We start from the raw sequence: 14,029 nt of genomic DNA, 5'->3' as shown, positions 1-14,029 counted from the left end.
CCCTGCGTCCTTAAGGGGTTAAACATTTTATAGTGAATGTGGGACACAGGTGAGGATTAGATCACACCTTCAAGGGGCGTGTATCACAATTAGACGGCCGGATACAACGGTGCACTCAGCATGGGAACCACGTGATCCAAAACTGGCATAGTTGCGTTGTAGTCAAGGTAACCCGATCACATGATCATAAACGGAAGTGACAGCAAGAAGTTGAAGATCGCTTGCGGTAAGTAATCAATTGTTATGGAGCTGTCGCGTTTGTGTTGATCGTGTCCTTGATTGAAAAAAGACATACAAGTTCCATTTATGAAAGATAAAATCACAGTAAGGTATGTTAAAAACAATGTTATTGACATTAAATACAGCAAATATGGAAAAAAAATTTGAAAAAATGCCATAGGAAAAAAAGACAAGGCAGGAAAACAGAAAAACACACAAGAAAAAGGGGGGGAGGAACCAAGAAAAAACCTCAAAAAATGGCAACAAATCGCAGAAACAACAAAAAAACACAAAAACACAAAAACAATTATGGGCAAGACTCCTTAAATTAATAGACTAATGGTAATGCAATATTAACTCATTCCTGATGTTCATGCCTCTGGGAGCCATGGTATTTAATTGCATGATCCAATAGGCTTCCCTATCTAAAAGGAGTCTTTTAATGTCTCCGCCCCTTCTAGTTGTTTGAACTTTTTCAATGATAAAAGCCGAAAAATGATTGGTTGATTTATCATGTTGGTTCCGAAAATGGGCAGATGCTCCACTAATGTTTCTGCATTCATTGCCATTAACATCATTTACATGTTCCAGTATCCTCGTTTAAAATTTTCGTGTTGTGCAACCCACGTACATAATGTTACATGAGGTGCACCTAATCTCATATATGACGTAAAAGCTGTTACATGTAAGAAGTTGTTTGATTTTGAATGTCTTGTCCCCTGCGGTATTGCAAAAGGATTTGACAGGTACAATAAAATTGCAAGTGCGACATTGTCTTGACCCACACCTGAAAATATTGCCGAGTGTGCATCCTCTTCTAGCCACTACCCTGCAACCACTACCAAGAATATTTTCAAGTTTGTCGTCTTCAAATAATAAAGGAAGGTATTTGACAATAATTTAATTTTATGAAATTGAGAACTGTACTGTACTGTACTGGGGTGGTGTTGTCTTCCCCACTATGAGTGGGCTTTGATTTTTTATGTAGTAGTGAGCTGTGATCTTTTTTGCTGGTTATATTGAACGCCCTGTCTAGTGTCCATTGTGGATAACCTCTTCGTGACAATCTGTAGGAAATATCTTTGGCTTCCTTCTGGAAATCCAAATCCGAACTGCAGTTTCTTCTACTGCGAGTCATTTCTCCCACAGGAATTGACTTAACAGTATGCTTTGGATGTTGACTATTAAAATGAAAAATCGTATTCCCTGCTGTGGGTTTTCTATATGTGGTGGAGGTAATGTGTTTACCTGTTTGTCCGTGTAACTTTAAATCCAAAAATGTGACGTTAGATTCATGGGAGTAATGTATGAAACAGAGATTATAATCATTTTGATTAATATATGTTATAAATGTGGGTAGGGCAGATACATCGCCCCTCCAAATTAGGAGGAGATCATCGATGTACCTGCCATACCACTCAATATTTGACAGGAAAGGATTTTCTTCCGTACAGATATACTGCATCTCCCACCATGACATAACTAAATTTGCTAATGAGGGCGAATATTTTGCCCCCATAGGGACTCCCTGAGTCTGTAAAAAGAAATACAGAAATAGTTATGTGACATTAGATGATGAGTAACTTCCATGATGTATTGTTTTAAATCCTGTGTGCAATTGCTGTAAGTGTTCAGATGGAATTCCAAGGCTTTCATTGCCACAGTGTAAGGGATGGAAGTGTAAAGGGAGAAAACATCGCATCTCACCCAATAATGGTTCTCGGTCCACATATGTTGACCCAGATTCCTTAATATGTCCGAGGAATCCTGTAGATAACCCAGGACCCTTACTACTAGTGGTTGGAGTAAACTATCCAACCACTCACATAATTTCTCACTGAGAGAACCTAGACCAGATTTAATGGGTCACATGGGGGGTGGAAATATGCTCTTTGGGTAAACCATGTATGATTGGAATGACATAAGTAATCTTTTTGTTTGGATGTAATTAAACCCATAGAAAATCCATCTTCAAGTAATTGAAATATTTTTTTCTTGAAGACTGCAGTGAGATTTTGCATTAATCTCCTATATACAACATCATCTGAGAGCATAGACAAAATCTGGGAGCAGTAAGTATCTTTGTCCATGAGTACCAACGTGCCCCCTTTGTCCGACATTAAACTGATACTTACTTTGTTACTTGGGACTGTAGGAAGAGGGAGAATGAGTAGACAGGGCTGAATTATCTTTGGAGGACCTCCTGCTGGCCCCACGATTCTCTGTGTACAGAGGGATACTGAAAAGAAGGTAAAATGATGCAAATTTTCCATCTTTTTTTCTACTGTGTTGGTGTCCTCAGGAAGCCAATATGATTGAAAGTGTTGAAGAACATGGAGCAATAAGTTACTTCTTTAATTTTAGTTTGGCAAAAACCTCACCTCACAATAAATAAGGGGGGTTTGTGGTTGCAGTTTGGGCATTCGGCCGCTAAAAGGTTCGCCATGACTGTTTTAGATACTAGGGACAGCACTGCGACTACTAGGGGCAAGGTCTGTGACTGCTGAGTTCAGGCGCTTTGACTACTGAGTCCAGGCACTGTGACTATGTTAATTGGGGAGACGCTGTGACTAGTAGTTACTGGGGGGTAGGTGTTGTGACCACTAGCTATTGGGAGCAAAAGCTGTGACTAGTGGCTACTTGGGTAGGTGTAGTGACTATTGGCTACTGTGAGGGCAGGTAATATGACTAATGGCTATGTGGACCAGGCACTGTGACTATTGGCTATTGTGGGGCCAATAATCTTAGAATTTTAAATGGCCCTGGAAAAAAATCTAATGAAGCACCAATTTTTCTGTAGGTGGGGCCATCACGAGTAGGCAGTAGGAGTCAATGATAAGTCACAGCAACAATAAATAAGCCATAGCAAATGAAAGAATGGGAATAGGTGCAGCAAGGGATTACATTTTCAAGGATTACAAGGTTCTTTAGCAGTTGAGGTGTATATTGTCATGTTCTGAAGCAGCACAGGCGTGTCTTCAGTTGTTTGTTGGTTGGTTTTATATACATACACACACATATATAAAATCTATTTTGCTCCATAAATTGGAGCACAGAGGTAAATAACCAAAACAACAATGATGGTATGTTATAACACTCTGACTTTGTTTGCTATAGGTAGGTTTGCTATGTAGGTTTCCTGGCTGGCTACTGCTATGTAACATGTGCAGTTCCTTGTGAAAGTGTTTAGCCCCCTTAAACTTTTCTACCTTTTGCCACATTTCCGACTTCAAACATAAAGATATAAAATTGTAATAGTTTGGCGAAGAATCAAGAAGTGGGACAAAATTTAAAGTTTAAACTAATAAACTGAAAAGTGGGACGTGCAATATTATTCAGCCCCCTTTAATGAATACTTTGTAACTCCACCATTTGCTGTGATTACAGCATATTGCAGCAAAGGCTTACCGGTAACACCCGCGATCGGTGCTAGCAGCGATCGTGGGTGTTTTCCCAACGATCGCATGGGCACCGCCATCTTGCTGCGGATCATTGCTCCCCGTAACGTCATCGGGGAGCGGCGATCCCTCGCCATGACAGCCTTGGGTCTTCCGAAGAACCAAGGCTATCAGCACATTGTAATGAATGAATAGTAAAATCCCCATATACTGGCATACTGTAGTATGGCAGTATATGATAGGGTCATACAGACAACCTAGGGTTAAAGTACCCTAGGGAGTCTGAAAAATGGTAAAAGTTAAAAAAAAAATGATAATAAAAAAATCTAAAAATTCAAATCACCCCAGTTCCCTAGAACTGATATAAATATTAATAAACAGTAAAATTCATAAACACATTTGGTATCAACGCGTCCGCAAATGCCCGATCTATCAAAATATAATAAAGTTTTTTTCACTGCGTTCTACCCCTTAGTGGAAAATAGCGCCCAAATTCGAAATTTCTTCCAGAAAACCTCCTGTATTTGGCTCCACCCATCTTCCCATTAATTTTAACCAACTGCCCTGTTCCTGCTGAAGAAAAGCAGGCTCAAACCATCACTAAGCCGTCAGCCTAGCTTAACGCCCCTTAGTGACCGATGAAGAAATCTGTATGGGCCAACACTATGTGGCAGTGGCGTAACTTGGGCCCCAGTGCAAAGTTTGTGCCAGGGCCCCGACTATAACGTATGGTTTATAGTACTAATCTTCTCATATGGGAAAGTGAGACCTTATGGAACGGTTGCGACCACACCCTCTGCACCCCCTCAAGTTACGTCCCTGCTAAGGGGTTAAAGTTTGTGAAATCTTTTTGTACCCAAATCTGGCTATAAACTTCTCCACAACAATATAACGAACCTGCCTGGTGTGTTCCTTGGTCTTCATGATGCTCTCTGCCCTATAAACAGAACCCTGAGACTATCAGAGAGCAGGTGCAGTTATACAGAGAGCAGACATGAACTGAATGAGTGAATTTGATTTTGAAGGGGAAACCTGTTCCACAAATGCCTTTCACCTGTTCAATTAACAAAACTGCAAACTGATTGCGATGCAGTTTTAACTGTAACGTGTGACTGCACCCTCAGAGATCCTCACTGAACTGTAATAATAATTGCACGTCCCACTTTACAGTTTATTATTTTTTACAAAAGTTTAAAATATCCAATAAATTTCGTTCCACTTGACAATTGGGTCCCACTTGTTGTCGATTCTTCACCAAAAAATGACAATTTTATATCTTTATGTTTGAAACCTGAAATGTTGCAAAAGGTAGAAAAGCTCAAGGGGGATGAATACTTTCGCAAGATACCGTAAGTTGTCTAGGTGGCTACTGCTATAGAACATGCAGATTGCCTAGGTGGCTACCACTATATTACATGATCGTTGCCTAGGTGGCTACCACTATATTACATGATCGTTGTCTAGGTGGCTACCACTATATTACATGATTGTTGCCTAGGTGGCTACCACTATATTTCATGATCGTTGCCTAGGTGGCTACCACTATGTTACATGATCGTTGCCTAGGTGGCTACCACTATATTACATGATTGTTGCCTAGGTGGCTACCACTATATTACATGATCGTTGCCTAGGTGGCTACCACTATATTACATGATCGTTGCCTAGGTGGCTACCACTATATTACATGATTGTTGCCTAGGTGGCTACCACTATATTACATGATCGTTGCCTAGGTGGCTACCACTATATTTTGCCTAGGTGGCTACTGCTACATAACATGCTCATTGCCGAGGGTTAATAAATAAGTGCCACAATGATTGCTGTGAATAATCTGCTAAGAACATATCCTCAGCTCCTTAGTCCCTCTTTGCTGGTATCTATCTCCTGCTCTTCTTCAGCACACACTCTTGGTTCCTGTCAGCTCTGTTCTGTGTGCCAAGAAAAACTGACAGGACCTGTGCAAACTCTGTGATAGCTGGGCATTGCGAGATCACACTGTACACATACAAAGCAGCTTCTCTGACACTGATTACTGCTCTACTCCAGCACCTCCTCTATGACAGCAATGGTCCGTTCCTGGGATGGATGTCTCTGCAACCATGGTGACTAGCAAGAAAGCTCCCCAGAAAATGTGCAGCAGCCCCTACAGCATGCATTTATTCATAACCACAGAGAGGTGTTTATTTTCCCTACTAAATTCATCACTGAATTCAGCTAACTTAAAGGGGTTTGCCCAACAAAGAAGGTTCTCAAATTTTAATCCCTTAGTGATATTTACACAATAAAGATCATTTTTAACCCCTTACAATTTGACTCACATTTATTGCTGTTTTAGCTCCTATGACTTAGTGATAGTCAGTGTAAAATTCCAGAGTGTGGGCAGGGACTCTCTAAGCAGATACATTATGATCCCTCTAATGCTGTGAGATGCTGTGTGCTGACAATTTCCTTAGATGATTAGGCTACAGGTTTGACTACACTTTTATTTAGGTTCTTAACGTTCTACTAGTATATTACATAGAAAAAGAGAAATGAGACAGATCAGAGATGAGGAGATCCATGAGATAGATATAACACACAATGACACTCTCAGCTCTGCTAACTCACCTATAACACACACACATAGAGTCAGCTCTGCTATATGCCTCCCTTCTCCTCCCCTGGATAAAGATCTTATATGTCTGCAGCTTGTTGAGTAACTCTCTGCTCGCTGCTTGCTGACTGTGCCTGTGTCTGAGCTGGTCTTGTAATACAGAGAGGAGGGCAGGAGGCAGAGAACACTTCAGTGTACAGACAAGAGAAGCTATTCATGAGAATAGCACCATAGTCAGAAGATTTACGGTTGTATCCAGGGGCAACCAAATTGTAAACACCAGGACTGATAAAGCCAGGTTGAAATTATTTCTGTAAAATGCCGTATTTTTGTTGATAGCAGTGAATTAGAGGATATGTTACTTTGTTATCCTGAGTATATTCAACATTCTTGTCATCGTGGAAATAACCTTTTAAGGATTTATGAAGAGGGCTCACGGACTACCGTATTTTGCGGCTTATAAGCCGCACCGGACTATAAGGCGCACTAGTCCGATGCGCCTTATATATGTAATAATTACATATATAAGGCGCATCGGACTATAAGGCGCGGGGGCGTGGCGGAGGTCCGGGGGCGTGGCGGAGACCCGACGGGACGCGACGCGACACGACGCTGAGACGCGACGCCGAGACGGGGAACGCGGGGAAGGTGAGCGGGGAAGGTGCAGGGAAGGTGGAGGAGGGCAGCGGACGGCAGCGGACCATACTTACATAGGTCCCCGCTACCGGAGACCGCAGATCTCCAGCGGGAACTACAGACCACGCGGCAGAAGTTGTTCATGCCGCGTGGTCTGCAGTTCCCGCTGGAGATCTCCGGTCTCCGGTAGCGGGGACCTATGTAAGTATGGTCCGCTGCCCTGTGCCCAGCGCCATACATAGGGCGCACCGGACTATAAGGCGCACTTAGGATTTTTACGGAAATCCAAGGCTTTTAAGTGCGCCTTATAGTCCGGAAAATACGGTAAGCCCTCTTCATACAGACATGGTGTGTAATGCATAATGCAGCAGCACCCACCGCTAACACCCACAATCAGTGCTAGCCATTTGATTGCAGGCAGCAGTCAAAAGTTGGCAGCGCGTGGGTGCCACCATCTTAGTTTTGAATGTCAGTCCCCGTGACATATCAGCTGCCATGACTGACTGGCAAGACTCCCCAACCTATCAATGCTGAAGATATGTATAGCAAATTCACCATATTCACCATAAACTGCAATACAATAGTATTGCAGCATATGGTTGAAGGAATCAGATTGCCTAGGGTTAAAGTAAGGGTCTAAAAAAATTGTGAGAAAAAAATAAAAAATACTAAAAGTTAAAAACACTCCCCTTTCCCTAGAACTGATATAAAAATTAACAAATAAAATCATAAACATGTAAGATATCATGTAAGGTATCAGCACTTCCCAAAATGTGTGATCTATAAAAATATAATCTTTTTTTTTTCTGGCGGTTAACCACTTAATGGAAAATAGCGGCCAAATGTCAGAAATACCACTTTGAAATAAAAATTTCAACAAAGAGTAATAAAAAGGTTGTATAGTCCTAATTATGGTAGCAATAAAAACTTCAACTCATCTTGCAAAAAAATTACACCTCACACAACTAAAGTATTAAAAAGTTATTAACGTCAGAAAATGACGAAACAATTTTTTTTTTCGTTCAAAAGGCTGTGTCCTTAAAGGAAACCTACCATTTCAAATGGTAGGTATAAGCTGTAAACACCGAGCACCAGCTCAGGGTGAGCTGGTGCCGGTGCTTAGTTTCGTTAGTGTTAAAACCGCGGTATCGTGGTTTTAACACTTTTTAAACTTTATAGCAGAAACTGCTTCGGCGCTGCGTGCGCACGCCTACATAGGAAATGCCGCAGGCGTTGCGCGCGCACGGTCGCGCGCAGCACCGAAGCAGCTTCTGCTATAGAGTTTAAAAAGTGTTAAAACCGCGATACCGCGGTTTTAACACTAACGAAACTAAGCATCGGCACCAGCTCACCCTCAGCTGGTGCTCGGTGTTTACAGCTTACACCCACCATTTGAAATGGTTGGTTTCCTTTAAGGGGTTAAGGACGCTTGAAAAGGGCTCCCAGACTGAACCCTATTTGAACATACTGGTTGTTTGGTGCATTATGCTAGACCACACTACATTGTAATATATATATATATATATATATATATATATATATATATGTATATATATGTATATATATTGCATCAAAGTGTCATATCTTTATTGTTACTTCCAGGCAGGCCCCAAGTGTAACTAACTGAGCAGGCGTCAGCTCAGTGGGTACAGATAGTATTCAGACCCTTTCAAATGTTTCACTCTTTGTTTCATTGCAGCCAATTGGTAAGATCAAAAAAAGTTATTTTCTGCTCATTTATGTACACTCTGCACCCCATTTAGACAGAGAAAAAAACTCAGAAATGTAGATATTTTTGCTAATTTATTAAACAAGAAAAACTGAAATATCACACAGTCTTAAGTTTTCAGACCCTTTGCTGTGACACTCATATTTAACTCTAATGCTGTCCATTTCCTTCTGATCCTCCTTGAGATTGTTCTCCTCCTTCATTAAAGTCAAGCTTTAATAAAAAATGATTGGACTTAATAGGAAAGGCGCACCCCTGTCAATAGAAGACCTCACAGCTCATGGCTTATATCAGAATACATGAGAATCATGTGTTCTAAGAAACTCCCCAAGGAGCTCAGAGGCATAATTGTGGCATGGCACAGTCTAAGGTCCAGAGCACTCTGGAAGAAGTTTTCATCCAGGATATCTCCGTACTTGACCACAATAATCTTTCCTACAATTGCAACCAGTTTATGAAAAATAGCAAAAAATCCAAAACAACAAACTTTATTTCTTCAGCGTTAAAACATCAATGTAAAGAGACAAAAGGAAACACATGGCCACAGCTGACAGGTCTACGCGTTTCTGAAGAGTTCCTTAATCATGACCTAGCGCGGAATGTGCACAGGTGTGTTTTTAATTGCCCGTGTTACGAATCACATGACCGCTCTGAGAACTACACAAATGTTTAAAAAGACTACATACATTATAATACAATATATTGCAATTGGGATTACAGCAAAAGACTATGAAACGTACATTCTATTACAATATTGCGTTAATATCTTTTTCATACTTCGGTGGACAAAGCTGTGGGTGGTGTCATTTTTGCGACTTTTGATGACGTTTTCATTGCTATCATTTTTAGGACTGTGCTACCTTTTGATCACTTTTTATTGATTTTTTTTATATTTCTCAAAATGGCACAAAAGTACTATTTTCCGTTACAGGGTTAAACGCAGTGAAAAACCCTTATTATATTTTGACAGATGGGGAAATTTTGGACGCGGCGATACCTAAAGTGTTTATGATTTTTACAGTTTACTAATATTTATATCAGTTCTAGGGAGTGATTTGAATTTTAGGGTTTTTTATTATATTTTTTTTAAAACTTTTTTTTATTTTTACTATTTTTCAGACTCCCTAGGGTACTTTAACCCTAGGTTGTCTGATCGATCCTATCATATACTGCCATACTAAAGTATGGCAGTATATGGGGATTTTCCTCCTCACTCATAACAATGTGCAGATAGCAAATTGTAATGATAGGGTTAATACGAGTCAGCCTCGGGTCTTCGGAAGACGTCACGGGGAGCAACGATCCTCAGCAAGATGGTGGCGCCCTGCAGCGCCATCTTTTTGAAGTCGCCGGCAGCACTGCCAGCGGCGATCGGCGGGAAAACACCCGCGATACCGGTAAGTCTTTGCAGCCTGTGAGCCCTCTCCATGCACCGGGACCCGAGGCGCGCCTTTCTAGTACGGCACGCGTCGGTGAGGGGTTAAAGGGAACCTGTCACCAGGACCATTTTTTGCACTCCCCCAGTCCCCACAGAGCATAGTACATACCCTGCCAAAGAGTTTCTGTATAAAAATAGGTCTTACAGAAAATAAGATATGTTATATGGTACCTTTCATTAGCATCTGCTGTGTGGCTAGGTACTTGTCACCTGGGAGTGGCTACAGAGGATCAGCTCCGCCCCCACCCTTGTGAAAAATGCTCCTCCATGTGTCCTTTTCAAATATATGAAAATGCCCAGTGTTTTCATATATTTGGAAAGGACACATGTAGGAATGGTTTCCAGAGGGTGGGGAGGGAGCTGATCCTCTATAGCCACGCCCAGGGGACAAGTATACAAAAACTCTTTACAGTGTATGTACTATGCTCTGTGGGGACTGGGGGAGTGCTAAAATGGGTCTCCTGGTGACAGGTTCCCTTTAATACCTGAACTATTGGGTATCATGCGTCCACTCAGATGGCTGACACCCCGACACATGTTTTGGCTTGCTGCCTTCGCCAAGGGGCTTATTAGTATAGATCCTGACTTCTAAGGGACTGTTAGGCCTCTTGCACACTAGCGTTGCGTTTCACGTCAGGGTGCAATGCGTGAAAAACTGACGTTTTTGCTGCGTTTTTGTTTCATTTTTGTTCGCGTTTTTTTGCGTTTTCGGTGCGTTTTTCACGCGCGTTTTTTTAAGTCAATGGGACTTTTTCAAAGGGACCAAGGTTCGGGAATAAAATGTTTTATTTAATTGAAAAATAATGTCTTCTGATAAGTTGCAAACATCTGCGATCTATTCTTCACTGTTCCGCGCGCGTATATTATCTCCCGACAAGTTTGCAGATGTGAAGAACTGTGAAGAATAGAATAAAAACAGTGAACACAGTGAACACAGGATCATTTAAGAGAAAAACACAGTGCAGAACACAGTGCAGAATAGATTACAGATGTTCGGCACATCTGCTTACTTGTCGGGAGATACGCGCGGAGCGGTGCGAACAAAATAGCATGTGAAGAACAATATATATGTGTGTAAAGAACACATTGCAGATGTTTCCATACATCTGCAATGTCTTCTTCACACATATATATTGTTCTTCACATGCTATTTTGTTCGCACCGCTCCGCGCGTATCTCCCGACAAGTAAGCAGATGTGCCGAACATCTGTAATCTATTCTGCACTGTGTTTTTCACTTAAATGATCCTGTGTTCACTGTTTTTATTCTATTCTTCACTGTTCTTCATTGTGTTTTTTTAATTAAATGATCGTTCGCGAGCAGGGGAAATAATGTTATTCTGGTCACCTAGCAACCCTTACGTTTAAAACGCATTGCACTCGCATTGCACTTGCAATGTTTGCGAGTGCAATGCGTTTTTGATACGTCCCCATAGACTTGAATGGGGCGTGAAAAATGCGCGTGAATCGCAAAAATAGAGCATGCTGCGATTTTGACGCGCGTGCAAACGAACGCAAGCACGCGCGTGCAAAACAACGCAAATGAAGAAAGACCCATTGAATACAATGGGACAGAGTGCAATGCAAGTTCTGCGCGTCAAATGCACGCGCAGAACTCGCGCGTGAAAAACGCCAGTGTAGAAGGGGCCTTAGACTGCTTAGCAGACAGCTAACTCCCACAAGTCCAAAACACATACTATAGTACGCCTGATAATGAAAACTTCCCGTAGTAACGTATTAGAGCCACAGAAGTGACCTGACTGGCTTCCGGTTTTGAACCTTCATCCCCCCGGTACAAGTCCTTGTACTTCCTACAACTAGTGACTGCTTCCCTTATCTTTGCATCGCAACATCTTTCAAAGCCTCCAAAAATGCCCTTGCCAGTAACCAAGATGGCGCCTTATGAAATTACTACGTGCTACGTCATGCCGCTGAGAATCCTGCACATGACACTCCGCCTTTCCTGCGGTGACCATTGAGCGTATTGTGAGGCTACTGACCCGGTTCTAGTAGCCGGCGTCCTGTTCTCTCAGTACCAGGTTCCGGGACATGTGCTCCTTGTGTGTGGGGAATGCAGCTGCTCTGTATAGTCAGCCGTGCCCCAGCAGCACGGGGTCTCCACCCCAGCCCCTCCCCCTCACGTGTTGCCGGGTGTCAGTAGGTGCAGTGTAGGGCAAAAGTGTCTCCCCCGGGTGTGAGGCAGAGCCGGCACCATGCTGCTCTCCGCGGTCATGCACACCTACTCGCTGCGCTACATGCTCCCCGCCACCATCATGCTGGGCACTGCACCCACCTACCTGCTGGCATGGGGATGCTGGAGGGCCCTGAGCGCCGTGCTACCCGAAAGCTTATACCGGCGGGGGGACGACCGGCTCTACAACATCTACCAGAGCATGGTGCTCTTCTTCTTCCAGCACTACACCGGGGTGCAGGTCAGGGCGCGCTGCGGGTCACAGGGGTGGGCTGGGGTGGTGGGCGACACAGGAGGGCAACTTTCTCGGGCACAGCGTGTGGCACTGGCAAGGTTGTATTACCTGCATTACCATTATAATGTTCTCACCCAGGTGTTATAATGTCCTTGCCCATGCACATGGCTAGTGCCAGGAAGTGTTATAATGTCCTTGCCCATGCACATGGCTAGTGCCAGGAAGTGTTATAATGTCCTTGCCCATGCACATGGCTAGTGCCAGGAAGTGTTATAATGTCCTCGCCCATGCACATGGCTAGTGCCAGGAGGTGTTATAATGTCCTTGCCCATGCACATGGCTAGTGCCAGGAAGTGTTATAATGTCCACGCCCATACACATAGTGCCAGGAAGTGTTATAATGTCCTCGCCCATGCACATGGCTAGTGCCAGGAAGTGTTATAATGTCCACGCCCATACACATAGTGCCAGGAAGTGCTATAATGTCCTCGCCCATGCACAAGGCTAGTGCCGAGAAGTGCTATAATGTCCTCACCCATGCACATGGCTAGTGCCAGGAAGTGCTATAATGTCCTCACCCATGCACAAGGCTAGTGCCAGGAGGTGCTATAATGTCCTCGCCCATGCACATGGCTAGTGTCTGGGAAGTGCTATAATGTCCTCACCCATGCACATAGCTAGTGCCAGAAAGTGCTATAATGTCCTCACCCATGCACATGGCTAGTGCCAGGAAGTGCTATAATGTCCTTGCCCATGCACATAGTGCCAGGAAGTGTTATAATGTCCTTACCCATACACATGGCTAGTGCCAGGAGGTGCTATAATGTCCTTGCACATGGCTAGTGTCTGGGAAGTGTTATAATGTCCTTGCATATGGCTAGTCTCTGGAAAGTGCCAGGAAGGCATGGAGAGGACTTGCTACACCCTACACATTGGTCACTGCATTGCATTACCTGGAAGTATAACATTGTCCATGGTGATACAAGGGTAGTGGCTACTCATTGTCAGGAAGAGTTATTGTGTACACTATGTGCCCTGTCAGTTCATTACCGGGATGTGTTATAATGTCCTCATTAGTGTCCATTCATTACCAGGAAGAGTTCTGGTCCGTATAACAGTATGTCACTAGTGTTAGCGTTCCCTACCAGATATTTGCTATTTCAGTTTGCCTATTCCTTTGCCTATTCATTGCCAGGAAGTGTAACAGTGTTCACTAAAACATGCAGGTACTGTACACCACCAGGAAGTATTACGCTGTGTACCCCAGAGTAGATACATCCCTCTCTCTATAGACATATTCATGTATATGCCTGGTAGCTGCTCAGTGCCCATATATGTTCTGGTTCTGTGAAAACATAATAAATAACAGTTAATAATTTTATACTATGAAAGTGTTCTACTTAGATCAGCAATCATTCACTGTAGCACTTAGTGTACGCTATAGTATTTACATACCCTAACCTGTTGTAATGTACACTATAACTTACTTCTGTGTTACCATGTAATTTGCATGCGTGCTACATGAACATCACCAAATCTGGTGCCTGTATATCATCTGAACATCTTCTAATGTTTACTGGTGTGTACT

General features: G+C 42.8%; 1 protein-coding gene and 1 long non-coding RNA gene across 2 annotated transcripts in view; one reads left to right on the top strand and one right to left on the bottom strand.

The window, feature by feature from the left end:
* Nucleotides 1-143: 143 nt before the first annotated feature.
* LOC140122002 (uncharacterized) lies at nucleotides 144-12,102 on the bottom strand. Its single transcript, XR_011854238.1, has 3 exons — nucleotides 12,016-12,102; nucleotides 2,355-2,458; nucleotides 144-274 (listed from the first exon to the last, which is right to left on the bottom strand). It is a non-coding gene; the product is annotated as an uncharacterized lncRNA (long non-coding RNA).
* Nucleotides 11,973-14,029, top strand: part of AGPAT5 (1-acylglycerol-3-phosphate O-acyltransferase 5) — a 33,684-nt gene continuing 31,627 nt past the window's right edge. Inside the window, exon 1 of the mRNA XM_072142311.1 lies at nucleotides 11,973-12,447. Coding sequence (XP_071998412.1) covers nucleotides 12,229-12,447 — 219 coding nt within the window. The 5' untranslated portion in view covers nucleotides 11,973-12,228. The remainder of the gene's footprint in view (nucleotides 12,448-14,029) is intronic.

This window comes from Engystomops pustulosus, chromosome 3, assembly GCF_040894005.1.
Source record: "Engystomops pustulosus chromosome 3, aEngPut4.maternal, whole genome shotgun sequence".
Lineage (NCBI taxonomy): Eukaryota > Metazoa > Chordata > Amphibia > Anura > Leptodactylidae > Engystomops > Engystomops pustulosus.
The sequence above is the reverse complement of the archived record's forward strand: the minus strand, read 5'-3'. Positions and strand labels throughout refer to the sequence as shown.